This window comes from Salarias fasciatus (assembly GCF_902148845.1).
Source record: "Salarias fasciatus chromosome 7 unlocalized genomic scaffold, fSalaFa1.1 super_scaffold_4, whole genome shotgun sequence".
Taxonomy (NCBI): Eukaryota; Metazoa; Chordata; class Actinopteri; order Blenniiformes; family Blenniidae; genus Salarias; species Salarias fasciatus.
The window spans coordinates 3,079,325-3,105,779 of record NW_021941229.1 but is presented as its reverse complement, the minus strand read 5'-3'; the positions used below and the strand labels follow the sequence as shown (position 1 = coordinate 3,105,779).

Genomic DNA, 26,455 nt, shown 5'->3' with positions numbered 1-26,455 from the left:
TTTCTGGAACTCCTGGTCCAGCAGAGAAAAAGCTGCCTCGATCATTTTCATGGCCTGATCCCGAACTGCACCGAAGTCTCTGTGTGCAAATGTCTGCAGCAGTAAACGAAAGATGATCAAATCACGAGAAAGCAAACATTAAAAAAGCCAACATTCAGGCTGGATTACTGAGGCAGCTGGGCCACTGACAATGCAGCACGGGATGACCAGGAACACTGATCACTGTCAGGGCCAAACCGTAACCAAGTTCTTCAACCATTCAGATTTGTAAGAACAATAGAAGCTCATGTAAAAAAAAAACCAAAATCAAAAACAAACTATGAATTGGAATTAGCAGCAGCGTGTCATGGTGTTTCAGTCAGGGCCAGCAGAAACAGACGGTTACTGTAAAACAAAGAGGAAACCTTGGGGCTGTTTTGGTTGGAGACCTGCACTTCAGCTGCTGCGTTCCTGGACCGGACGGACGGAGGCGACTCGCTCAGCTCGTACCGGACGTTGGGAACCTTGGTGGGTGTGAAACTGTTGAGAGTGAAAACCAGAGTGGAAGCAAAAGGTCAGAAGTGAGAGATGAGACTCAAACGGAGCTTGGCAGGAAGCTGAAATCGCACACATGAAACTGAAACGCGAGTGTGTGCACAAGCCGCTGACCTGTGGCGAGAACCCTGGAGACCGAATTCTGACAAAATCTCCTTCATTACTGTGAAAAAAAGATGAAAGCTGAGTTAAAGGGCCAGCTGGGTCACATCATGCATGCAAATGAAAGAACTGCCAACGTCTCCCATCACAGCTGGTCTCAGACGTGTAGCGGAGCCACCAGACGGAACAACCTGAGGCCAAAGACCTCAACCTCCAGCTCACTGCTGTGGTTTCCAACCTCTGGTCCGGCCCCCCTCGGATGGGCACCACTGATCACATGCTGGTGCTGTTCAAATCTGATATGAGCGTTTCAAGGAAACACTGAAATAAAACACTCCACGGAATAATCAGCCATAATATGAAGATAACACAACCTTTTTTAGGTTATAATCATTTCAGCTATTTTACGTTTATAGCTGTTTCAGCACTGTTAGCCTTTTTTATTTCTTTGCAGTTCTGCATTCTTTAGGATGTTTTAGCAGTAATATAATTTCTACTGAGTGTTGGTTTCTTCTTCTTCTGTTTTTTGCACTTTTTGCAGCTTTATTCTTTCATCCTAGATTTCCATGTGTCAATTTAATTCATCAAAATGCATCTTTTAGACTGTATTATTTGGCCAGTTTAGATGTTATAACAATTTTGTACTAATTTTTATAATTTTATCAGGTTTTATCCTGATACACAGTTTGTGATTTAAGCTGTTTGAGCTCGTTTTAGCTATTTTCACCGAGAAGCACTTTGACCTCAAGTTTTTACTCAGTTTCTCCGCAAACCAATAGATTTTTATTCTGTGGGTGCAGAGGTGTGGGTTGGAGACCACCAGAGGAACTACCTGGGCTTTCGAAGGTTTCTTCTGTATTTGTATTTTTCGTGAACGCGGGTGTGTCTGCTGGTGTTCGGCTTCACTGTAATGTTTTGGGGAAGGAAGTATTTACTGAATCAGACAAAACCTTCTCCCACCCTGCTAACCAGCCCTCCCCCAACACCATCAACTCCTGTGAGGATGGTCTCTGAAAACAACAGTTAGTCAGGAAAGCAACCAGGAGTGTGATCGAGCCTGTCTGAAGGCGTACCTGGTTGTCTCTCTGAAGGGTTTATGAGTTTCATCACCTTCAGGTCATTAAAGTCCTGCTCCTCGTTTTTCCCTCCAAATACATACAGCTGCCAACACACACACACACACACACACACACACACACACACACACACACAGATACATATGCCTGTAAAATAAGCATTATGAAAATAAACGGCGTGTCAGTGTTGGTTCTTGCTTGCTGACGTGGCTGTGGAGGATGAAGGCCGTGTGTCCGTGGCGGCGGGTCGGAGGAATCCCGACGTAGAGCGGCAGCTTCCACTTCATCTTCGCTGGACAGAAAAGAACAAGAGCCATTTGTCTGTCTTTCTCTTTTTACAGGTAGCAAACTGCTGTCAGTGAAGCTCACCCACCAATACTGAGCTTATGGATCTCATTGGAAGACACCACCAGGCCGTCTTCATTGGTGCTTTTACCTCCAAAGAAGTAGATGTCCTAACAAGACAAAGCATGAAGGATGTGGATTTACTTTGAGATGTGACAGCCTGTTTCGATCACCAAAATCACCTAAGGTAATGATCTTTTTCTTTTTACCGACTTTCCTGTTGGAACACAGGTTTTCTTTGGAGGCAGCTCACAAAGTGCTGCTTTTGCCATACATTCTTAAAGTCCAGGAACCAGGAGGTCAGTCAAACACCATATTACACAAACATTCCAACATTTTCAGACTGAGAAACAGAACCACTGACGAGACTGAGGAACAAGACACTGAAGTTTGTGCTTCACGATTAATGTTTTGGTGCTGACCTGAAATGAATATGCGCTTTCAAACCATTATGTGTAACGTACTGCTGTGACAATGCAGCATCCTTGACTCCTGGAGTCTGTTAGTTACATGGATAAGTTTTTTAACGATAAAGTTTTATAGTGTCTCCTTCAAACAAGTATAAATGTCAAAATGTGACAGCAACAGAATGTTCTCAGATGGAAAAATGTAAACAATAGTCTTACCTGGACATGTGTGTGTGTGTGTGTGTGTGTGTGTGTGTGTGTGTGTGTGTGTGTACCTTGTCGTGGTGTGCAGTCAGTGTTTGCCCGCTGCAGGCTGCAGGTGATTCTCCTTTCACCTCCCATTTCTGCCACAGCAGATTTTCTACAACGTCAAAGAAATTCAAGGCTTACATGTCAGAGACTCATGGGTCTGAGATGACAGAAGCCAAAACCTTTACCAGACATTCACAACATGTGTTTTACTCCTACAGCATGTGACACCGTCATGATGTGACGATCAGATTTGCAGTGAAATAGATCTGAAGTCATTATATTTGGTTGAATGTTAGACGTGATCAGATATTGTGGCCAATGACTGTTGGGGTCTATATTTTCAAGAACAGTTTAAAAATAGAAGCTCAGAGAAGTTCTGCTGGACATTTAGGCAGTCTTATTGGATGTAATGATCAGTATGCAGATGACACAAATCAGTCAAACTCCAAGACTGAGACTCATGAAAGGGCTTGAGTGCAATCCTATATTGAAATGTAATGTTGCACAAATAGCAGGATTTACAGAGAAACTTTTAACTTCACATTTTGCGCTAGGACAAACACTTGAAGATGAGCCACAGGAGCTTTTCACCTGTGCTGAGAACAAACAGGTCTTTACAAACGTTCGCTCCGGTTCCACAACCTCCAAACATGAACAGCTGATCTCCAACCAGAGCAAAGCTCTGACCCCATCTGCACACACACACACACACACACACACACACACACACACACACACACACACACACACACACACACACACACACACACACATGCATATTGATTATTTCTAGGTTCTTAATTGAAGGTAAGTGTTCATATAATACGATCATGATTTTCAGTAGTGTGTGTGTGTGTGTGTGTGTGTGTGTGTGTCTCACAGGGCGGGAGGAAGTGATCCACTGGTTTTGACAGGAGTCCAGGTCAGAGACACTGAGACAGACGGAGCACAAACTTCACTTTTAAACATTTCGGCTCATGAATAGAAACTAAAAAAAGCTAAATCCGTGCGATTGGCCTCTCATGTACCTGTGCTGAAGACCATGAGGTCGTCGGTGGGCTCTCCTCCCACGGACCCCCCGTAGACGTAGATGTTGTCTCCGGCTGCTGCGGCGCTGTGTCTGAGGCTCCTCAGAGCCAGGCCGCCGGTGGCCACGCCCTCCCAGGTCAGAGACACTGCTCACGAACGAAACGTATAAGAAAACCAAAGCCACGCCACACCGGCGCGCTCGCACCTCCCTCACCGATATCAAAGCTGTAGACTCCCGGTAGACATTCAGTGGCGTCCGGACTGGAAGCTCCTCCAAACAGATACAGCTTCCCCTTGACGACACTGAGAAGGAGAGATATCAGAGCAGTGTGAAGCTGCTTGATTTAGACTCAAAACCTTCCATCAATCTCAGCATATTTGGTTTTCTCTTCCAATCTAAAGCGGTGGCATGTCAGTGATGAGTTCAGGACTCGCTGCTGTGGTTTACCAGAGAGTGTGTCCTTCTCTCGGCGAGGGGACGTCTCCGCTCTGAGGAATCTCCTCCCACATCACACCGTCAGGATTTACTGCAGCGACAGTGGAAGTGACGGAGGAATCAGTTCAGTCGCTCGGCAATAATAATAGAATTATTCAAATCACGGCAGGAAACACGATGGTCAAAATAGTTCAGCTCGCTCAGTTATTGAGTTAGTTATAGTTCATGGGGGGTTAACCCATCAGTCGCAGACTGGACAGAAAACTAAAATAATTCATGTGTTTGGAAGTTTAAGTGATTAACTCTAAACTCACACACCTTCATTAACTCTAAAGTTTTATACCTTGTGCCCAGGCGAGTTTAACTCATGCATCTCGATTAACTCTAAACTCATAGACCTCATGCCTGGATTAACTCTAAACTTTTACACCTTGGTTAACTTTAAACTCATTCATTTCACTTCTGGATTAACTCCAAACTCATCCACTGTGATTAAGTCTAAAATTATTCACCTCATGCCTGCATTAGCTCTAAATTCTTACACCCCGATTCACTCTAAACTCATACATCTCATGCGTCGATTAACCCTAAACTCCCCACAAAATATTGTTTTATATTTCAGAATGCTGTTTCCGCATCAAACAAAGAAGGTAGTGCTGGTTGAAAGTGAGCTCCATACACAGAGAGCTTTACCTGTCAGCATGTAGAAGTCATTAAAGTAAACAGAGCCGGAGTCCTGGACAAAACAGAGGAGGCAGATCAAGCAGACAGTCGCCGAAAAGGCTTCCAACAGGAAAACCAGAGAAAGACCTACCTCCTGGCTGACGCTGATCGCGCCTCCAAAAATAAAGGCAACATTTCCTGCGACAGCTAACGCATGGCCATGTCTGTGGATGTGAAGGTTGAGGAGGGATCAGTGTGGGCAAGGGTTCAGGGGACAACATTTCAATAATAACTTTCCCTTTGTTTAAGTTGATGAAACACACAACAATTTTATACAATTAAACAGTCTGACAGTTATTCAAAAATAACGGGGGGGGCTCACCTGGGACTGGGAGCTTCTCCCATCACCTCCTTCTCTATCCACTGACCGCTGGCTAACGCCATCCTCAGGTGGCGCTGTCCTCACACTCCTACACACACATGAAGAACATGCAAACTTCACACCAAACGCCTCAAAGCCAGACTCAGCATCAAGCATCACGTATAAACTGCAGCCGGACACATTTCCAGGGTGGAAACTGAACAATGTCACTGAGGAAGCCTGAAAAGAGGTGAGATGTGTCCTGCAGGTGGTGCTGCCGCGGTTTGATTTAAGTCTCAGTTTCAGATGAGAAGCAGAGGTCATACTGTAAAAAGCAGAATGAGCAGGACGGAACCGGTGGAACAGAACCCACCTGTGGAGCTTCTCCCTCCGCGGCCCCTCGGCTCCCCGTCTGCAGCTCACCTTACAGGTAAACTACACTCCTCTCTGCAGGTAGGCCGTCGCCGAGCAACGCCTCCCAACCCGAGGAGCTCAGACAGCAGGACAGAGACCGGACACGGCCTCCTGCGTGGTCCTGTCCACACCGAGCTCTGATTGGCTGCAGTGCTGTCACCCCGGACAGCTGGCAGTGAGAATACCCTCACATCTTCACATCTTCCATTATGCCTGCCAGCAACATCCTGGGCTTTAAAACCTGGCAGAGGTTGTTGATTTCAATAGGATTAGATACAAATAAATAAAATATATCTTAAGAAAAATATAATAAAAAAATAAATAAATTTACACACACACACACACACACACACACACACACACGCACACGTGAGTTATGGCCAGACGTCTGTGTCCCACAGAGGTGAAAGAGGGAAAATCGAAGCGATATCGAGAAGATTGGTCTGAAATTCATCAATAATGCAATAAAAACATAAAGATAATAGAGTGGAGTGAGTCTGAATAAAGTGATTTCTGCTGATATTGATGAAGTCAGGTGTCCCATCACGTTCCCCCCAGTCCCCACTCTCATCACTCACACACACACACACACACACACACACACACACACACACACACACACACACACACACACACACACACACACACACACACTCAAGCCCACCACAGCCTCTGACACGTGAGCACCACTTTTTTTTTTACCTCCGTCACTGTCAAACAAACCGGAAGCCCTTTTAATTTTCAACATAAAACACATATTATGATGCTTATTTAAGGTGGTTTAACAAACGTTTTTAACCACAAACATGTATCAACGATTCTTTTTTCCTCTCGTTTGATTCAAAGTCAGGGTTATTTTCCAGTGTAGAGCATCGTTTACCCACTGAAAGCTCTTATTGTTGAAGCAGATTTGTGTTATTTCCGGTCTGCTGTTGATGTCTGTATGTAACTTGACCCAGGAGTCGTGACGTCATGCTGATGAACACGAGACCTTTTTCATTTCTTCTTCTTTTTCTCCAGTTTTTATTTTTGTAACCACAGCCCTCTCGTGAGGATAAGGTTTATCTTGTAACCCCGTCACAGGGGTTTATACCGGATCCGGTCCGGAATGGACCGAGCCGGATCGTCTTTGATCACGAAGAGGTCAAGTTCAGGTTATCAGACAGGAAATGCATCTCTGTTTGTTTCAGAATAAGGGTGGCAAGGACTCCAGCTGAGGAACAGACAGATTATTGGAGAAAAGAAGAAAATTGCAAAGAAAATTGTGAAGAATTCTCCTGAAGCCTGTGTTTAGCAAATTCTAACATTTAATGAAAACACATAATATATGTCTCAATATGTTTGACTAAGAGCTCATCAAATACTTGGAATAACATCATAAAAACAGTTTTGTTTTAATTTTGGGTTGGGAAGGATTACAATGTCTGACTGAGCAGAAGGAATGTACTCTGAATTAGAATTTAAAAGCAGGTTAAATCTTATTCTGCTCCAAGTCTATGTTTCAGTTGCTCTGTCCACAAATATTATTGCTCTGTTTTAATAACAAATATTTTACTGAATTAATCCACGTGAGGTACAAACATTCAAAGTTTTGGATTACATTGTGTTATTAATTGAAACATGGCAGTTTCAAAGGAGCAAACTATGATGTATTGTAGAAATTGTATTTAGAATTTAGTGGAACTGAAGAGAAGAACAAGAAGAGTCACAAATACTTCTTGGGATTATTGGGAATATTATTATATTTCACTGATATCAAATTGGATTATTTGTGATTTAGCTGAAATAAAATGGGACCATATGTGGTTTGACTGAAGGACATTTCATTATTTGCATTCTATCTAAAATAAAATATGATTGTATGTGATTTAACTAATAGAGCATGTGATTTTGTGTGGTCAAAGGAAAATTAAGTGTGACTATTTTTGGTTTAGCTAAAATGAAATGGGATTATATGTAGTTTAACTAAAAGGAAATATGATTATTTGTGGTTTGTCTCAAATAAAATATGATTATATGTGATTAATATAAAAGGTCATGTGATTATATGTGATTGAACAGAGATAAAATGGGATTATTTGTGGCCCCTGATGGTTTAAATAATTTGCCTCTGAGTTTAATAAAGCATTTCTGTTCTATTCTCCTTCGTGAAGCCGTGCTCTTATTGTGAAGAGAAGCGGAAGTGTCCCCCTCTCAGCGCCAGCTTGACCGTCCGGAGGTCCGCAGACCAGAGGGCGTTCAGCGGGCTGTCGGTCGGATCTGTAGCGGACCGCGGCGGACCTGGACCGGCAGGCTGTGAGGATTGACCCGCTGTCCGCTCGGCTCGGCTCGGTTCGGCTCCCCGGAGCCCCGCACGGAGCCACGCTGGAAGCTCCCGGAGAAGCGCGGATATCCACGCGCCATGGATGCTTCGTGACCCGCGGCAGGTGCGAGGAGATGGCGGGAGAGCCGCCGGCGGCCACCGGCCGGGTGGTGCTGGTCAAGAAGATCATCATGAAGGACGGAGCCGCGGTGGGTGGAGAACCGCCATTTTCCTGTCGGGGCGAAGCGCGAGGTGTTGTTTATCATTTATCAGTCCTATTGATCAGCATCAGCAGCTCGGAGCGCAGTCCGCTGAAATACCGTTTATTCAACCACACAGCGATGTGTTTTAAATAATCAGTCAGTGATCCGTCAAAATAAATCCTAATTTTTTTTTTTTTTTGTTATTTTATTTTTTTTATTTATTAATAATATTGGGGTTTATCTGTGATTATTCGGGTTTATTGCGGATTATCCAGGCGTGTCTTTATTTTTTTTTTCCTCCATCCTTCATGGTGTTGTGGCGGTGCAGGTGGAGGGAGAAGCTTTAAAATGGCTGGAGGTGAGTGTGTGTTTGTAATGGAGCCGGAGCAGCTTTAATGTGGCTGCCGAGGATGAAGATCCATTATCTGTTACATAACAAGCCCTGAAATCCTCCCCGCTCTTCCTCTCTCTCTCTCCCTCCCTCTCTCTCTCTCTCTCTCTCTCTCTCTCTCTCTCTCTCTCCCCTCATCCCTCAGTCTGTTTCTCCCCCCTCTCTCTCACCCCATCTCTGTCTCATTCCCCTACTCTCTCTCTCTCCCCCCTCTCTCTCTTTTGCTCTCTGTTTTTCAGTATCTATTTCTCTCTCTCTCCCTCTCTCTTCCTCTCTCTCTCTGCTCTGCAGATCCACTCTCATCCTCAGCGTCCATTTTAACACAGCAGCCATCAGTAAACTCTCTCTCCTCTCCTTCCCTCCCTCCCTCCTTCATCATCATCATCATCATCATCATTCCAGTTTTTGCCCTCCTCTTCCTCGCATCAGGACCGGTACAGGAGGAGCTCTGAACGGCTTCACCTTGAGCTGTGATGAGCAGATAGTGAGGATTTTAGAGGAGAGTCAGGGGAATGACGAACCGAGAGTCACATCAGGACCGATCAGGACCGATCGGGACCGATCAGGGAGCTCCAGAGACTCCTGACAGCTCTGTGCTTTAACACCCCCCCCCCCCCCCCCCCCCCCCCCCCCCCAGTCTGAGAGAACAGGGCTCAGGATGTGGTTTCAGGTGTTGACTGTATAATAAAGATGGACGCAGCAGCCGTGACGAGAACTGATAGAGGGAGGCAGGGGGGTGGCTGCCATCTTGGATTTTTGGAGCCAGAGAGCATCAAGGGGCGGGACTTACCGAGAGCCGAGGACTCGTGCTGGTGTTGTTCCTCAGTGATTGATTAGCGGCATAAATACCTGAGAGAAATAACTTCAAAGTAAGAAACTCACTGTATGAATCAAGTCATCAAATAGTGTTTTGATACAACTGTAGTGCAGAGAGACGGAAAATAATGCAGAGATTTTTAAAAAGAATCTCTCATTCCTTTATTTTACATGTAATCAATCAGTAAATCATCTTAATTACTGAAAAAACACTAAAAAATACTATTGTTGACACGAAAACGTCTCCTCTGGATCATGATATCTAACGAAAAGGCAACTCTGAGCTGTAGAAACTCAGCCGATCCCGTTTTATCGGTGTTTCATTTGGAATTGGAGCCGAAGCCTTTCTGGAGCCAGCTCCTGGTGCATGCTGGGATATGGACAGGTTTTGACTCTTCTGGGTGGGCTTCATGTTCGGAGCCTGGCGCTGCGATTATCTCTAAAATATAGCCTGGTGGCACAGCTTCCAATGGGAAACCGACTTCAGCAAAGAACTGGCTCGGTAGACTGTCGATCATCAAAACCTTTAATCTGAAATATGCATCTGACGATCAATTCTCACTGGACCACAGACTTCATGATTAAATAAAGATATGTGAGTGCGTGGGACTTTATTAAATCTGATTTAGGATCAATATTTCATACTGTCCTCTGTGGAATAAATGACCTTCATGTGTCTGGAAAGCATTTAAAGTACGGTTCAGCCAGAATGTCAGTCACTGTTTATAAGAAGGTTCTTTTGCTGTTAGCTGATTTGAAGGATTCAGTCCTGTCCAGGCTTATTTTCATCACTCTGGGTTCAGTTTAAAGAGTGAAGGAGTCCTGATCTGGATTCATGAGTGCACCAGTTTATCTCCAGTCTGCTGCTTGCAGGAGGTTTGAATTAAGTCCAGGGTTTAAAGAGTCCTGGTCAGATATGAATCTTCTGGGAATCCAGGTAAAGTCTGAAGAGTCCTGCTCCATTTTTTCAACATTATTAATCCCTCACTCCCCTGGACCAAGAGAACCGTGTTTCATATCATTTCTGTAACCTCATACATGAGCGAGGCGTTTGAAGGGCAGAGCGGTGTGACTGAAGGCTGCAATCCAGCCGCACGGCGCCGTAACTTTAATGACGTCTGGCAGACGCTGTACCGCCGGTCTGCTTCCAGGAGTCTGCTGACGTGAGCAGCGCTGTCGCTACGACTCGCCAGAATAACAGAGAGGTTTCAGTAACATTATCTCATAACAATCACAAAGATATCACTGCATGATTATTTTCCTGTTTATTTGACTCATTTGTCCTCCTGTTTGCTTCCTGAAACCAGGAAACAGCAGCGGTTGCACTTTCTGACCACTAGGGGGCAGTGTCGTGATTAATAATCACACATTTTCCCACAGAAGAAGTCGTTGAGACAGGAAGTAAACCTGCAGATAAACACAGCAATCAGTGTCAATAGATTTTGTTTCTGTGTGTGAAAACTCTGTGGACACAAAGCTAGCTTTTAGCTAAATAAAAACAGATATCACAATTCTGAAATAAAGTCGAATAACTTTCAACATTGAGCTTTTTGATGAGACAATCATCGAACGTACCATGCAGTTTCTTTTTCTCACACACTTTAAAACTTTTTGGAAAACATAAGTGATGATTAGCGTTTTAATGTTAGCTTAGCCACAGATGCTATTTAGCTTGCTACGCTAGCTAAACAGTGTTATAGTGCTAGCATTTAGCATTTACTGCTGATATGCACTGTAGGTTTTAAAGGAAGCTCTTTCAGATGGAGTCAGGGAAAAAGCAGCAAGGCCTTCCTCCTGGAGTCAGCTGATCGCAGCGCTGCCTCCTCTCAGGAGTCTCAGTCTGAGTAAAAACCGTCAAAAAGAATCAGACCGGACCAGATCTGACGAACGTGTGAAATTCTGCTCAGTTTGTGACAGAAATAGTGCCTGGAGATGTCTGAGTGGGCTGTCCTGGGTTATCTAACGCTTTCCGTGGTGTTTCCAGACTGCGCGGTTGACGGGAACTAAAATAAACTCTTCCATGAGATGAAGAAGTCACCGAGGCTTTGAGGAATCTGCTTTGGTTTGCACTCATCTTGTGTTTGTCACAGTCTTCTTCCAACTTTGACATAAAACTTGTTGAAAACAGAAGGCTGACATGTGGCTGTCTATTGAATAGAAGGTAGGTTGACCACGCTCACTGACTTATGGACATATCAAGGCTATGAAATCGAAAATATATGGGATATGTGGCTGCTTGGTGATTACAAATATTTGATGATTTTGTGATTCTTGTGTCTGCTGACATGAAAGTATCCGGAGAGTACCTCCCTGTCAGAGTGCTTTAAATCTCCTTTTACTCAGCCTAAAGATAGAAACGGGTTCGTTTCATCACCTAAATCCCGAGCATGTGTGTCAGTAGGCTGGCCGTCGTTACATGTTGGCGCTCTAGTTTTGATTCTCCCTCAGATTAATCAGAGTGACACGTTTTGCAGCAGAGTCTTTGTCTTTGAGTGGTAACGCTGGAGGCCGGGCGTCCGACTGCCCGATGAAGCAGATGAAGACGTCGATAAATCCTGGCAGCAGTTGACAGTTTGAAAATGATTAGAAATCAGTAGATAATCAGGAAAAGAATAAACAACCCAAGTGTAGTTTTGATTTCATCAATGGTAATTACGATGAAATCTCCACAGCGGAGCCGGGGGGCGGCGCGGCGCGGCGCGGCGGGTAGCGGGGCGCGGCGGCCAGGTGTCGGAGAACGCTGCGGTAGCGGGACGGAGAGGCGGAGAGCGGGCGGTCCGGTGCCAGAGCGCCTCATGCGGATGAGGAACGGTTGAATCATCCCTGAGATGATCCCCTGTCAGTTTGCTCAGCTGCTCTTTGGTCACATGACTCCAGCTGCTCAGGTACGACCAGGGTCGCTCCGCACAGCCGTTTGACTCATGTGGCTTTTATGGAAATAATATTGTTGTATTTTGACAATAATAGAGATTTTTTTTCTTTCTTTTTTGGGGCATGTGTACCTGCGTGTTTTGAAATAAGACATTGGCCACGTTTACATGGGCCCAAAAGTCCTCCGTATAACCGGACTGTAGGCGAAGCGGATTGTAAATGAGTCATGTCAACACTGAGTGGATCCGCTTCACTCGGAGCGGATTGTTCTGATCGGATCGGATCGTTCGCTACAACGACTACAAGTTTCAGGTATTTCGACATCTGTTGGTCGCGAGTTAACACGGGCACCAGTTAATTCGAAACATCGGCAGGCGGAGCGGCGCCCCGGCGCTTTACACCGAGACGTGAAGAGACGGGACGCCGTATAACCCGCTTCACCCAGGGCCACGGTGAACCACGAGTGAACGTGGATCGCAAATGCGTTTAATACGACAGTTTTCAATCGGATTGGTAAAAAAAAAACAAAAAAAACACCCATGTAAACTGGGCCAGTGTCGTCTGCTGCGTCGTTCTGTTCAGTTTCAGTTTACAAGCCAGACAGTGCAGGACACGAGCAGGCAGTGAGTCTGCTCTGGGGTTATAGAGGGAAGAGCAGCACATGGGAAGATAGATGACGGCGTGTGTGTGTGTGTGTCCCAGCAGCAGCAGCAGGGCATCGGCAGGCCCAGTGTGTACCACGCCGTGGTGGTGATCTTCCTGGAGTTCTTCGCCTGGGGCCTGCTGACCACGCCCATGCTCACGGTGAGGACCCCTGCAGAGTGAAGCTCCTCTTCAGCTCTTTGCCGAACATTCAGCTGAAACTCTGGTGTGTTTCTCTCCTCCTGCAGGTTCTGCATGAAACCTTCCCTCAGCACACCTTCCTGATGAACGGACTGATTCAGGGAGTGAAGGTAGGAGGCGGAGTGGAACCGTCTTCCTGGTGGGGCTCAGGTCACTGACCCCCTGCTCCTCCTCGTCCTCAGGGCCTGCTGTCCTTCATGTCGGCCCCTCTGATTGGAGCCCTGTCGGACGTGTGGGGCCGGCGCTCCTTCCTACTGGTCACCGTCTTCTTCACGTGCGCGCCCATCCCTCTGATGAGGCTCAGCCCCTGGTACGCCTCCGGCACGCCGGTAACTCGCCCCGCCCGGCTCCGCCCGGCTCACCCGGTCTCCTCCCCGCCCCGCAGGTGGTACTTCGCCATGATCTCCATGTCGGGAGCCTTCTCCGTCACCTTCTCCGTCATCTTCGCCTACGTGGCCGACGTGACGGACGAGCGGGAGAGGAGCACGGCGTACGGACTGGTACGAGCGCCGGTTTCTACACAATCAGAATGTGTGTAAGAAAGAGCATGTGACGGAACTGACCCCGCCCCCCCAGGTGTCGGCCACCTTCGCCGCCAGCCTGGTGACCAGCCCGGCCATCGGAGCCTACCTGTCCGCCTGGTACGGGGACAACCTGGTGGTGCTGGTGGCCACGCTCATCGCCCTGGCCGACATCTGCTTCATCCTGCTGGCCGTGCCCGAGTCCCTGCCCGACAAGATGAGGCTCAACACGTGGGGCGCCCCCATCTCCTGGGAGCAGGCCGACCCCTTCGCGGTCAGTCCCCCCCTCGGGTCTGAGGAACCCGCTTCATTATTATCATCTTCACACATTATGTGAAGCTCCGAGGAGAAAAAAATGCTTCCAGCTCTGACCACTAGGGGGCAGTGCTGTAATTTTTCTTCTGTGTGTTCGTCTGTCCGTCCTGCAGTCTCTGAGGAAGGTGGGCCAGGACTCCACAGTCCTGCTGATCTGCATCACCGTGTTCCTGTCCTACCTGCCCGAGGCCGGGCAGTACTCCAGCTTCTTCCTCTACCTGAGACAGGTGAGACCACGTGTCCAAGCAGGACGCCGCAGTGCGCGTCTCACGGCCAGAGACTGGAGTCGCAGCAGCTCTGCTTCAGAACGATGGAGGGTGAGATAATACCAGCCGCTCTCTGTCTCCCCCTGCAGGTCATCAACTTCTCCTCCACCACCATCGCCGTGTTCATCGGAGTGGTGGGGATTCTGTCCATCGTGGCTCAGGTGACGCCTCACACACAGACGCACACGCACACACACACACACGCACGCACCGTGTTCTCCATAGTGTTCTGAAACGATGCAGACTGGAGATGTCTCTCGTCTCTTCTGTCCTCAGACGCTCTTCCTCACGCTGCTCATGAGAACTCTGGGGAACAAGAACACGGTCCTGCTGGGTCTGGGCTTCCAGATCCTCCAGCTGGCCTGGTACGGCTTCGGCTCCGAGCCCTGGTCAGTCCGGACGTCACTCCTCTCTATTTAGCTCAACTTGTCATTCATATTAGTGTCGTTAGCTAACTGTGTGTGTGTGTGTGTGTGTGTTTGTGTGTGTGTACGTACAGGATGATGTGGGCAGCTGGTGCGGTTGCAGCCATGTCCTCCATCACCTTCCCTGCAGTCTCTGCTCTGGTGTCACAGTCAGCTGATCCTGATAAACAAGGTGAGAACAACCTGCCCCCCCCCTCCTCTCTGTTCTGGGCTGTTCCCTCTCTCACGCCGCCCCCCTCCCTCCGCCCTGCAGGGGTGGTGCAGGGGATGATCACGGGGATCCGGGGCCTGTGTAACGGTCTGGGCCCGGCTCTGTACGGATTCATCTTCTTCCTGTTCAACGTGGAGCTGAACACCATGGACCCCATCCAGGGGGACTACAACATCGACCCCATCCCTCTGCAGAGCCCCACCGAGGTACCCCCCCCTCCCCCCACCCCCCGCCGCCGCTCAGATCGCTACAGGAAGTAACCCTCTGCTCCTCCCCCCTCCCAGCGGGCGCTCATCCCCGGCCCCCCCTTCCTGCTGGGGGCGTGCACCGTGGTCGTGGCCTTCCTGGTGGCGCTCTTCATCCCCGAGAAGCGCTCCTGCTCCTCCTCCTCCTCCCAGCTGTCGCTCAGCGACAAGCCCCGCCCCGACAGCAAGGAGCCCATGTCCTCGCTGGCCGGCGTGCACATCAACACGCCGCTGCCGGGCGGCGACGAGGACAGCCCCCCCGCCGCCAGCGACGAGGACTTCGAGCCGCTGCTGCAGGACAGCATCGTCTGACGGGCGGGGGCGGGGCTCGCTCTGGGACGCTTTCAGAGGAACCGGATCGAGGGAGGGTTTCAGTGCCGGACTGGGTGAACTTTGACGGTAAGAGGGCGCGATTGACGGCCTCACGCTCCACCGCGGGGGCGGGGCTAACGCCTTGTTCCACCGCCTGAGGAGGCGGGGCCAGCGTTTGGAGGCGGGGCCGGTGGGAAGCCGGCCCGGCTGAAGGGAGCGTGAGCGGAGGATTACCCATCGTCTTCAGGCTTGAAGTTGCTGATTGTTTTTGTGATTCACAGGAAAAGGCGTCTGGACCTTTTCAAGCCGCGTCTCATTCGGTTCTTGTACAAAGAAAATCATCCGTGCAGCATTTTCATGGCAGCCAAACTATCGGTGTTTGATTTCTACTGTTTTTCTCGGTGTTGTTAAAGAGTTTTTCAGTTACTTTTTCCCGTTTTTGGGGGAAAAAAAAGATTTTTATGATTTTTAAATATATACTTAAGTATTTTTCCTGCTTTTGAAGCTAAAAGATGAGTGAAGAACCTCGAATCCACCACGATCAGCTCCGATCTCACGTCACAGAACAAGATAGAAGAAATAGGAAGTGTGTTGGGAACAGATCCAACACGTATTTTTTTGTATGTAAGAAGTGTAACCGAGTAGTATTTTTCAGTAACGTTAATCACACTGTCTATAACCTGAAGGAAAAAAACAAAAAACAGGCTACGTGCACTTTTTTTTAAATAATAAGCTATGTCCTCTCATAAGAAAATACATTTAAATATGTTTCATTTACAAATAAATTCAAGTAAATTTCACCAAAATCAACCCGTATTAAAGAGAACTGAACCACCTCGCCAGATTTAAGTCCTCGTTCACACTACCTCAAATCAGCTTTTTTTTTTTTTGAATCTCTATCAACTTGAATTGACTTATCTTCTGTCATTCTCTTTTATTTTTTTATATCAAAGTCACTTTATTGAAAAAGTGCTGCTGACCGAGGGAAATCCTCACGTTCTTACAGTGGCTGGGAAAAGTGGGAAAACGCTGCTTTCTGCTTGAAATGGTCACGAAGTGAGATCTGATGGACATCGGAGTCACCGGTGTTTTAAATACCAGCCTGCAGATCTCCTCTGATCTGATCTGATTCCAGGTGAATTCATCCGCACAGGGCTGATACCTCCTCCCACAGCCTGCTGGGAGCTCCCAGAACACACAGCAGCAGGAAGTGTTCCCATGCTGAGGCACGGCGGTGGGAGCATCATGGTTTTGGGCTGCTTTGAGAGGACTTCGATGCCTCTCAGACTAGAATTTTTGACCATTTCAGACATTTTAAAGGTGCACAACATTTTCCAGACACTGTATATGTAAAATAAAGTTACTTTTCCAGCTGGGGATTACTGAGGATGGTCCCAGTTGGGGGCCCGGCTCAGTTAATCCAGTGTAGCTCTTCCCCTCCAGACTGTTGCTGAGGCGAGCCTCTCCCCTGACAGCAGCTGGACGCAGCAGATCCAGCCCGACGTGGACATGTGGAGAATGTGTATGACACTCTGGTGTGTGTAGAATGTGAGTGAGGTGTGCAGTGGGCCTGCTGATCAGATCCGTCGGTCCGGGACTCAGACCCGAACCCGGTCCCGTTTTTCCTGGTACTCACAGCTGCGTTTTGGGGAAATGCACATTTAGCATCTGACATGAAAACGGTGGCATCTAAACCCTTCAAGTCCACCACATTCCCACCTTTTGGTGACGTTTCAAGAGTGTTTTTTTTAAATATATTGATTATGTCTGGAATGTGGATTTTAAAAATGCTAACAAATATCTAATACAGCTATTTTTTATTACCTGTAATTCTAGGATTTTTTTTGTAAATAATTAACCAAATCTCATCTGACGATTGAAGCTTGACCCAATTTGATGAATATTCTCAGAATCATGAGGATATGTATGTAAACAGCTTTTTTTCTTTTTTTTTTACAACACCTGGTGAAAGTGAATCATGTAAATAATGTGGAGGGACTGAATGTCTACATGTGAAGAAATACAAGGAGGGTTCGCTGTAAATACGTTGTCAAATGTCTCGTCTGGACGTAAACCAGCCAACTGTTGGTTACTGGAAATTAAAATGGTTAAAACACTTGAAATCGGCCTGATGAGTGGTTTTTTTTTTCCCACATTGCATTGATTAGTCCTGTTCAGATGCTTCTGCTGCTGCCCAAACAGCCCTGACCGATGGAAGAAGGGTTAAAGGTCAGCTCATCTTAAATGTGTCGCTCCAAATCAATCAGAAATCTGGATGTGGTGGACTCAGACCTGAAATTCACCAACTGTGGAACAGCAGCATGGCTGATGCTTTACTGCAAAGGCTCGGAAAACTGGATGAATGCAGCACGTCATCTGAAAATTTGAAAAACGTGGAAAAAAATAAATATTTTGCCAGGTGATGTTTTCTTTATTTTATTTTAAATTTTATAATTTTTGTGAAATGAGTGCACATCGGGCAATGTGTGCTACTGCAGGTACAGGTCCGTCCAGGCCCAGTCGTCCAATCAGCGCCGGGCTTTGAGGTCACGTGTCCTCCGCTCGGATTGGAAGAAGAAGCTAAAAGCAACCAACATGGCGTCGCCTCTGATGATCTTCACTGCGGAGCGACACTGGACGGAGGACAAAGAGAGGGCGCTCATCGCCTTCTTCTCCAGTAAGTCATCCTCCGACGCTGATCCGAAAAACCTCCACCCGGTCAAAACCTTTTAAAAGTGCAGCTGTCAGTGTGGTCGGACCGGGCAACGCCGACAGGCAACCGTTGCCGGACGACGACCATCAGCAACGAGCGACAGCAGCAATGGCGACGAGCAACTGTGATGCCAACCTGTTTAATTTCTGTCTAAAAGACTCTACAAACACCGCGGAACAAGGTCTCTTTTCACTTCTGTTAAGTTAAGGTTAAATTTGCAGGTGGAGTTGAAATAAATAAAAGAAAGTTAACCGGAAGTGGCATTTAATTAGAAATTCATTGAATTCAAATCAGCAGGGATCAATATTCTACTATCAAAACTGTCATAATTTGTTTTAATAATCTCACAGCCAGTTTCATTGATGTGATTTGTAATAAATAAGACCGAAATGTCCAGAAAACCTTTAATCTGCCAGGATGCATTTAAATTCATGTGGGTTTTTAAAGTTTCCTTCATCTGATAGCAGTTTTTCAAAATAAAACACTTCTCTTTAGGACATTAATACTGTATCTGATCCTTAAAGTGTCTTTGATCACATGCTTTATTGAGATGGTTTCTCATGGCGTGTGTTCAGCAGGTTTTCCTGTCTCCATCAGACTCGTTGACCTCTGTCTGACCCAGAACATCACTCGGCATCAGTGTTGCCCAGGAGGACCCCCGTCCTGCCTCTCAGGTCTCCCTCCACACACCCGAATGCAGCTGGAGGAGACGGGTTCGGCTGTGTGGAGGAGTTGGAGACGTCTGAAACATGGAGGACAGGAGTCCTCCGGGATCAGGGTCAGGTTATAGAAGTGCCTCTCACTTCTACCTGTTTTTTGTGTTGAGGTTGTGGATCTGCATGCTTCACATGTTCTTCCTCAGTCCTGATTATGTGTTGTTTTTGCCATCACTGTGCCGTCCTTCAATTCTTTTAATTAAAAATAGTTAATAATAATCCAGAGTGACTCTTGATGGGTTTATAGAAAAACTATCACAAACATTTAGGAGAATTATAGCAGCTGTTTTCATAAAAAAAACTTACTGTATGTCTGATTGTATCTATTCATGTATTCCACATTTAAATCAATTGAAAATGGGTGGAGTGCGTGTGTGTGGTCCAGGCTGTTAAAACGTTTATGTACGGCTTCATTTACCCTCAGTACAGTGGCTTACCTCTGCTGCGTTTTTATCCTGATCAGAGCCTCTGGTTCTGTCCCAGAACACAGCTGTCTGTGGAACCACAAGTCGGAGAGCTACAAGAACAAGCAGCTGCGGTGGGAAACGCTGGAGCAGCTGAGGATCCTGCTGTCGGCTCATCCGCCGCCGGTTCCTTTCACCGGTGAGACCGAGGAACTCTTCAGGACGCTGATCGTAGAAAGCGGAAGATGTAAACCGATCCATGTGATCCAATTGAAAACGCAGCTGAAGGAGCTCAGTTTGCATGTTCTGAAGAGTCAAGTCAAGTTTGTCATGTTCTGCTCTCTTCTAGTGGAGGACATCAAGAGCAAATTCAAGAACCTGCGGACCACCTTCCAGCGCCAGTCCAAACTGGCTAAAGCCATGAAGCAGGTGGACTCCGAGCAGGACTTCGTCCCCCAGTGGAAGTACTACGAGCAGCTGATGTTCCTGCAGGGCAGCTGGGACCAGGACGACGACCCCGGCCCGTCTCCGCCGTCTCTGCTGACCTCCTGCGCTCCGCAGGAGGTCAGCCAGCAGCTCGCTGCCGCCGCCTCGTCCTCCTACAGCCCCTCGCCCGCCAGGTGTTACTGGACGGAGGAGCAGGAGCGCGCTCTCATATCCTTCTACTCCGGTATGAAGAAGCGTCTCACTGTCTGAGTCCTGAAGTCGTCTCTAACCTCGCCGCTCCTGATGTGTCGCTGTCCGCAGAGCACAGCTGTCTGTGGAACAAGAAGTCTGAAAACCACAGCAACCGCCAGCTGAGGCTGAGGCTGTTCGAGGCTCTGAGGAGCCAGCTGCTGGCCGAGCACAGCGGGAGCTTCTCCGGTAAGTATCGCGCTGTCTGAACGGCGGCTCGTTCTCACAGAGGAAGGAAAAGTCGGCCTGTGCTCAGTCCTGCGTTTTCCCTCTGCAGTGGAAGACGTGAAGTACAAGTTCAAGAACCTGCGGACGGTTTTCAGCCGGGAGCACAAGGCGGTCCAGGCCAGCAGGGCCTCCGAGACGCCCCACGTGTCCAAATGGAAGCACTACCAGCAGCTGCTCTTCCTGTCCGAGTCGTGCGACGAGGACGACGGCGTGGAGTCGTACCGAGACAGGGCGGCGGAGCAGGGAGCCCAGACCTCCTCCTGCTCCTTCCAGGCTGACGTCGAGCCCGGCGGCGGCTTCCAGATCTTCGACTCGGCGTCTCCGGATCACGTGAAGACGGCGGCCGACAGCATCCCGCCGTCTCCGGTCGCCAACGACTCCCTCCTCGGCCTCTCGCCTTCCTGTGTGCTTCAGGCCGACAGACCGGGCGCCGACGGCCACTGCCTGTGGAGCGACGCCAAGGTCCAGCAGCTCATCAGCTTCTTCTCAGGTCAGTGAAGTCTTGGAGCGTTTGTGGTTATTTGAAACGGAATGAAGTTTGGCCATAGCGCAATAAAATGATGGAGCCAGAATCACGACCATTTCATCTGTCGCAGTTTGCTGGTTGTTAAAAGGTTCCCCAGCAGGATGGCGTGCGCCGGTCAGTCAGAGTGTGTGGTGGCTGTTCCAGAGCACAGCGGGCTGTGGGACCGCCGGGCCGAGGGCTACCAGAACCGGCCCCTGAGGCAGAGCCTGCTGGAGACGCTGAGCCGCCTGCTGTCCGACGGCGAGCGCGTGGCGTTCACAGGTAACGGCGGCGTCGCGCCGCTCCGCACGCCTCCCCGCCTCACGGCTCCGTCTGATCGCTCTCTGCTCTCCAGTGGACGACATCAAGACGAAGTTCAGGAACCTGCGGACCATCTTCCAGCGGGAGCACAAGGTGGTGAGGACCAACCGGATCTGCGGCTCGGAGGACTTCTACATGCCCAAGTGGAAGCACTACCAGCAGCTGATGTTCCTCTGCGACTCCTGTGACGAGGACGAGGAGCCCGAGGGGCCCGGCCTCCTCCGACTGGACCGCCGGGCCTCCGCCCTGCCGCCCCACCAGTCCCCCCTCTCCAAAACCCCCTCGGACTCCCAGCACTCCTCGCCCGCCGCCTCCCCCTCCCCCTCCCCCTCCATCTCTTCCAACCCCGCGTCTCGCCGCAGGACGGCGCCGTCGGGCGACGAGGTGCTGGACCTCCTGAAGGCGTTGTGTCAGAACCAGCAGGCCTCGCCGCACGCCGGCTTCCTCAAGTACGTGGAGGAATGTCTGAACGACACGCCGCCCGGCAAGGTGCGGCGGCTGAAGAAGAGGATCATCGAGACCATCCACAGCGCATCCGAGGAGGGTTGAGCGCTCCGGCGCCGGGCCGTACACCGCCCCAGTGGAGGCGTTTCCACAACAGTGTCATGCCATGTTAATCAGAGTGTGTGTGAGTGTGTGGAGGGTGGGGGGGATGGTTTCCCTGTTTTTCACGGTTAATGGTTTAGCTGCTGTGAAGCACTCTGTGTTGCTTTTATTGTGTCAAAGAGATGGAGAACTTATCAGGAGTCTTTATGGAGATCAGCTCTGTTCCAATGATGTGCCTAATCTGTTCCAGAAGTTTTGGTTTTGATGAAAGTGCAGCTAATTGAGAAAATAAAAGTGAATATTTTCCTCAACTCAGTAGTTATTGTGTCATTTATTAAAGTATTCATGCATGTTGTGATTGTTCTCCGCTGTCTCAGGTCCAAACTGGTTTGGAAATGATTTATTCAACATCAGTTTGAGACGGAATCGGTAGAAATTAAGTACAAAAATAATAAAGAAAACTCGTCTTAGAGTTTGAGTGCAAGGAAATTCTGACTATATTCAATACCTTTTTCGCCAAAAAACTTGAACAAGCTGACATTTTTTAAGAAAAATTGAAGAAAAATTAAAACACTTTCACTCCCACAGAGAGCAGCATCCCAACACTGATCAACGATCATGTCTTTCTCCCTGACGCGGCCAGCAGAGCGCTTCCTCCTGGCTGGTTGTTTTACTCCTGCTCTCCTCTAGATGGCGTCCTCCCATCACTTTGCCTGCTGTTATTTCCAGGGACGGTTTCTCTGTTGGCTCTTGTGGAGGCTCCTGATCTACAAACTCTCCCTGACCTCCGCTTATGTTCAATAACTCTTCAAACACTCAGCGGTTCTGTTTCAGCCACATGTTCCGGAAAAACCTCTGACTCGACATCCATCATTCCTCCTAACAGTGGAAACCCGACACCGTCTGCAGGTGAAAGATCATGTTTCATGTCTGGAGTCACCTGGAAATACCTGGTTTCACCTGAAAGCATGTGGTTTCACCTGGATTCACCTGGAAAAGTGGATTCACCTGAATTCACCTGAACTCCCATAAGTCCAAATGAATTTACATGAACTCACCTGGATTTCCACACAGTCACCTGGATTCACCTGAATTCTCCTGGAAACATGCAGAGTCTCCTGGCATCTTTTGAAAGGCTCCCATCATGTCACCCGAGTCCCAACCTTCTCCATCCTGGTCTGAATGCAGGCCCTGGTGACCTCTGACCCCTACCAGCAGACTCTGGGCTACGATTAGCTTCCTCAGGTTTCTCCATCACAGGTTTCTCTCACACTATGAACTCTTACTGGTTTCTTTTCTTTTACTTTAAATCCTGCTGGAGACATTTTTCTTTCTGCAGACATTTTTCTTGTTCAGTCAAACACAGAAGTAATGGAGTTATTTTCTGTGACACTGTAGCTGCTTTCTGTTGTCACACAGTGACATCTAGTGGTCACTGATGGTAAGGACAGCTATATTATATTATATTATATTATATTATATTATATTATATTATATTATTATATTATATTATTAGATGTATAAGTTGCTTCTTAATATAATTTGCATTACCAACCAGACAACAAAAAAGTGGCTTCCGGTCCACAAAAACTATTTATTCCTCCCCGTTGTTCTTCTACCAACTCAAATCATTTGAACATAACACTCCTGTTTCATTCCACAGTTACAAGATGTGGATTAGAAAATGGTTTTGACTCGTGTTTTTGTGCAATATTCCATGTTTTCCTTCCTCTGCACTTGTCTTTGCACTGTGTGCACTTCACTTATGGACCAACATAAGTGTAAGAAGTGACTGCACTGCTATTTTTCTATAAGTACCTTGTGAAGATTATTTATTGTGACTCACATCCAGAAGATAAAAACATGAAGAAAAGCTGACACATTGCTCCAGAGAGTTTTGTTTATTTGGATTTGGAGGAAGTGGAAAAGCTGTGTGGAACTCCTCAAAACCAGCTGATGTGAAACCGCTGATGTCAGCTCTGAGGGGCTTTACTGTGAAAAGACTAAATACCTCAAAGTTTGGCTTGTTTTATTGTGAAAAGTGTAAACACCTGGAGATGTAAAGTGGTTCCAGAGTGAATGCAGAGTGTAAACAGGAGGACTGGCCACAAACAGCACACCATCCCTCTTTCTCTGAGTTTTCTCTGCAACTTTTCCTGACAGGCTGAAACTCTCTGTCTCACTCCACCTCTCCCTCTGTCTCTCCTTTCTCTCTGCCCAGTCAGTCGCAGTAAATTCTATTGTGATGCTAAACGGAGAGAGAGAGAGAGAGAGAGAGAGAGAGAGAGAGAGAGAGAGAGAGAGAGAGAGAGAGAGAGAGAGAGAGAGAGAGAGAGAGAGAGAGAGAGAGAGAGAGTTTCTCTTTCTCCTGGATCAGTTCTCTGACCGTCCCGGACTGTGACCGACTCTCCCTGAACTTTCTCCCCGGCTCCAGCAGCTTTTCCCGGGCTGTTCCTCGGAGGAATGCACGGAGCGGGAACCCGGCGGCTCGCGCGTCTCCGGCGGGATAAATGCACGAGGAGCAGCATGCGCTCGTGACGGGCAGCTCGCGGTCTTCCGGCCGTTCCTTTCCCGGGCGGGGCGCTGCTCTCGGCCCGGCATGCAGAGCGGGGGCCGGCCCGGAGGAGGAGGAGGGCCCGGCGGCGGCTGGGTGCTGCTGGAGGCCCGGCTGCAGGGCGGAGCGCCCTGGGGCTTCACCCTGCAGGGCGGCCTGGAGCACGGACAGCCGCTCATCATCTCCAAGGTAAGGGGGAGGGGACGGGTGGAGTGGGGGGGTCCAGAGGGGGGGTCGCAGCCACACCTGAGGAGAGGACACCTGCCACGGACCTCCCAGCATGCTCCTTCAGTACTCACCTCATTGATGTCCGTTTCTTACTTTACTGGCCAGTTCTACCCTGGTTCCCATACAGAGAGCAGCCTGGACAGGTGTCTGTCCATCACAGGACACACACACACACACACACACACACACACACACACACCATATAACTCACATGAGCATGTCTTCAACAATCGACTCAGATTTGAACCCACAACCTTCCTGCCACAAAACCACAGACCCAGACCTGAACCACCAGATGCAGCCTGAACAGGGCGGAGCTTCACGTCTCCATATAGCCTCCGAGCCTCTCTCATTCGAAAGGCTCTATGACCCCTGACCTCTCTGGCTCCAGCCCTGCTGACTCCTGACAGGACCTCAGTCATGTATGGGACGGCCTATATTTAGAATTAAAATGACCTCTGGCTGCTGTTGGTCCATGGGCCATAGTTTGGACTCCCTGCTGTTGGTCCATGAGCCTTGCACTACGCATGGAAGGTTTTTTTTTTTTTTTTTTTAATGACTTCATTTGAGGAAACCATCCAGGTGTGTTTAAGTGTTCATGTGCTTTTACAGTTTAGTTTTTTCTTGATAAAAAGGGGGGAATATTAAAAGAACATAAATACATGTCCCTCACTGTTTTGACCAAACCAAGCAGTAGTGAAAGTGACAGTTTCGTACTGAGTGCAGCTTCTCGGTGAAAACTGACATCTGAAACAGAACGTCTGCTGTCAGACCCTGAATCCTCTCTCATCCTCTCATTCATAACGTAAGCTTTATTCTCGTGATTGAAAGGGTTTGTCCTCCTGTCCGTCAGTCCATGATCACCATTAGACTGTGATCTGGTCCATTTTTCAATCCCTCGCTCAGCATCTCCGTCTTCACCCTGAAACCCTGAAACGCTGACATCAAAGCGCCGCCTCCCCCCATGAACCGGCGTGCACTCTGCCACCTTTTATGGCATTTCCACGCTCTCCTCTCGTTTTTAAGGCCTGGTTATAAATACTGCAGCTTTCTCACAAAGATGTATTATTGTTTAACAGCAGTGATTTTGAATGAATCTATCAGAGATCTGAGAACCACAGCAGCTCTGCAACACTGATTTTTCATTTCAAACATGACACTATGCATTTTTCCTCCTCTGGAGCTCCCAAAAGATACAGAGAGAAACAGGAGCCGTAGCTCCTGTGGGATTTAAACCACAATGCAAAGCTGCTGCATTTCATAAATGGCTCATTAGCTGGCTATGACAATGGTAAGTACGTGTCCCGGCGTAACGCTCGCTATAGAATGGTTAATGAGAGACGGGATGGGGGAGGCTGGTCAGGACGCCTCGTTTCATTCAAAGATGAGGGATTTCAACTACAGACTCGACTGTTAACCGCTCATCCAGACAGCCCCTCAGAAGCTTCAGACTTTAGAATGATGATTCATTCAGAGTTGTGTTGTTCTTCTCATGTGACTAAAGTACGGAGGGTGACCTCCCCGATGCCCGTCCAGCCCGCACAGCCGTCCTGACCTCGTTTCAGCAAAATGCAAATCAGCAGCTTTCTGTGCAAATGAATGGTGTGTGTGTGTGTGTGTTTCTGTGTGTGTGTGTGTGTCGCTGAGTTTCCTGACCTGCCATACCTTGCTGGCTCCTCTGCACCAGTCCAAGGTTAAAGGTGGAGGTCGGGCTGATCTTATCGCGGAGTGAGACGTGAGCTCAGACTCTCGGTTGGTGGACGTCCGCGTCCTGGTGAGGGACGTCCATGGAGGTGATTCTGGGACGGGGGCCAAGTGACAGTAAAGTAGGACAGGAATGTGAGTAATGTGCTCTGAACGCGGCCGTGTTTCGACGCTGCAGTTAGACCCCAGTCTGACACTTCGGAGTTCAACCCTGATGTAAAGACCAACAGAAGGGAGGACATGTTGAAACCTGCAGGACCAGGATGACCGGGAATTTTTAAAATACGTCTTTTTGTACAAATAATTTGACTTATTTACTTTGAGCTGTGTTTAACGTTAGTTTTGCCATATTGCTTAAATGAAAATGTTTACTTTTAAGTATTTCTGTGAGAAAAGGTAATAAACACGTACTATACGCCAGTGAAACCTTCTGTAAGTATTTTATTATGGGGTATTTGGTTTCTTGGGGGTCAGAATCCATCAAAAGTGGTTTGGAGACTTAAAATTAGTGACCCAGCAAC

The 26,455-nt window shown here is 48.1% G+C and overlaps 3 protein-coding genes across 8 annotated transcripts in view; all 3 read left to right on the top strand.

The window, feature by feature from the left end:
- The first annotated feature begins 7,824 nt into the window (after positions 1-7,824).
- LOC115383494 (hippocampus abundant transcript 1 protein-like) lies at positions 7,825-17,463 on the top strand. Of its 5 annotated transcripts, none has more exons than XM_030085689.1 (12): positions 7,825-8,130; positions 12,914-13,006; positions 13,093-13,155; positions 13,228-13,355; positions 13,431-13,545; positions 13,622-13,840; positions 13,995-14,108; positions 14,237-14,308; positions 14,424-14,536; positions 14,647-14,744; positions 14,826-14,989; positions 15,068-17,463. In XM_030085689.1, exons 1-12 carry the CDS (start codon positions 8,056-8,058, stop codon positions 15,338-15,340), a joined length of 1,527 nt encoding a protein of 508 aa, XP_029941549.1. In that variant the 5' UTR covers positions 7,825-8,055; the 3' UTR covers positions 15,341-17,463. The 5 variants fall into 5 exon arrangements, with proteins under 5 accessions (XP_029941549.1, XP_029941548.1, XP_029941547.1 ...); XM_030085688.1 differs by having other exon boundaries at positions 12,911-13,006; XM_030085687.1 differs by having other exon boundaries at positions 12,908-13,006.
- A 456-nt stretch (positions 17,464-17,919) lies between these two features.
- On the top strand, positions 17,920-21,749 carry LOC115383492 (uncharacterized). Its single transcript, XM_030085685.1, has 7 exons — positions 17,920-18,017; positions 19,253-19,372; positions 19,523-19,843; positions 19,921-20,037; positions 20,126-20,566; positions 20,747-20,863; positions 20,937-21,749. The coding sequence occupies exons 1-7, from the start codon at positions 17,936-17,938 to the stop codon at positions 21,449-21,451; spliced, it is 1,713 nt and encodes a 570-aa protein (XP_029941545.1). The 5' UTR covers positions 17,920-17,935; the 3' UTR covers positions 21,452-21,749.
- Positions 21,750-23,859: 2,110 nt separating this feature from the next.
- shroom3 (shroom family member 3) overlaps positions 23,860-26,455 on the top strand; it is a 43,650-nt gene continuing 41,054 nt past the window's right edge. Inside the window, exon 1 of one of the 2 annotated variants that reach the window (XM_030085681.1) lies at positions 23,860-24,191. In XM_030085681.1, coding sequence (XP_029941541.1) covers positions 24,048-24,191 — 144 coding nt within the window. In that variant the 5' untranslated portion in view covers positions 23,860-24,047. The remainder of the gene's footprint in view (positions 24,192-26,455) is intronic. The other variant, XM_030085682.1, reaches the window with a different exon arrangement.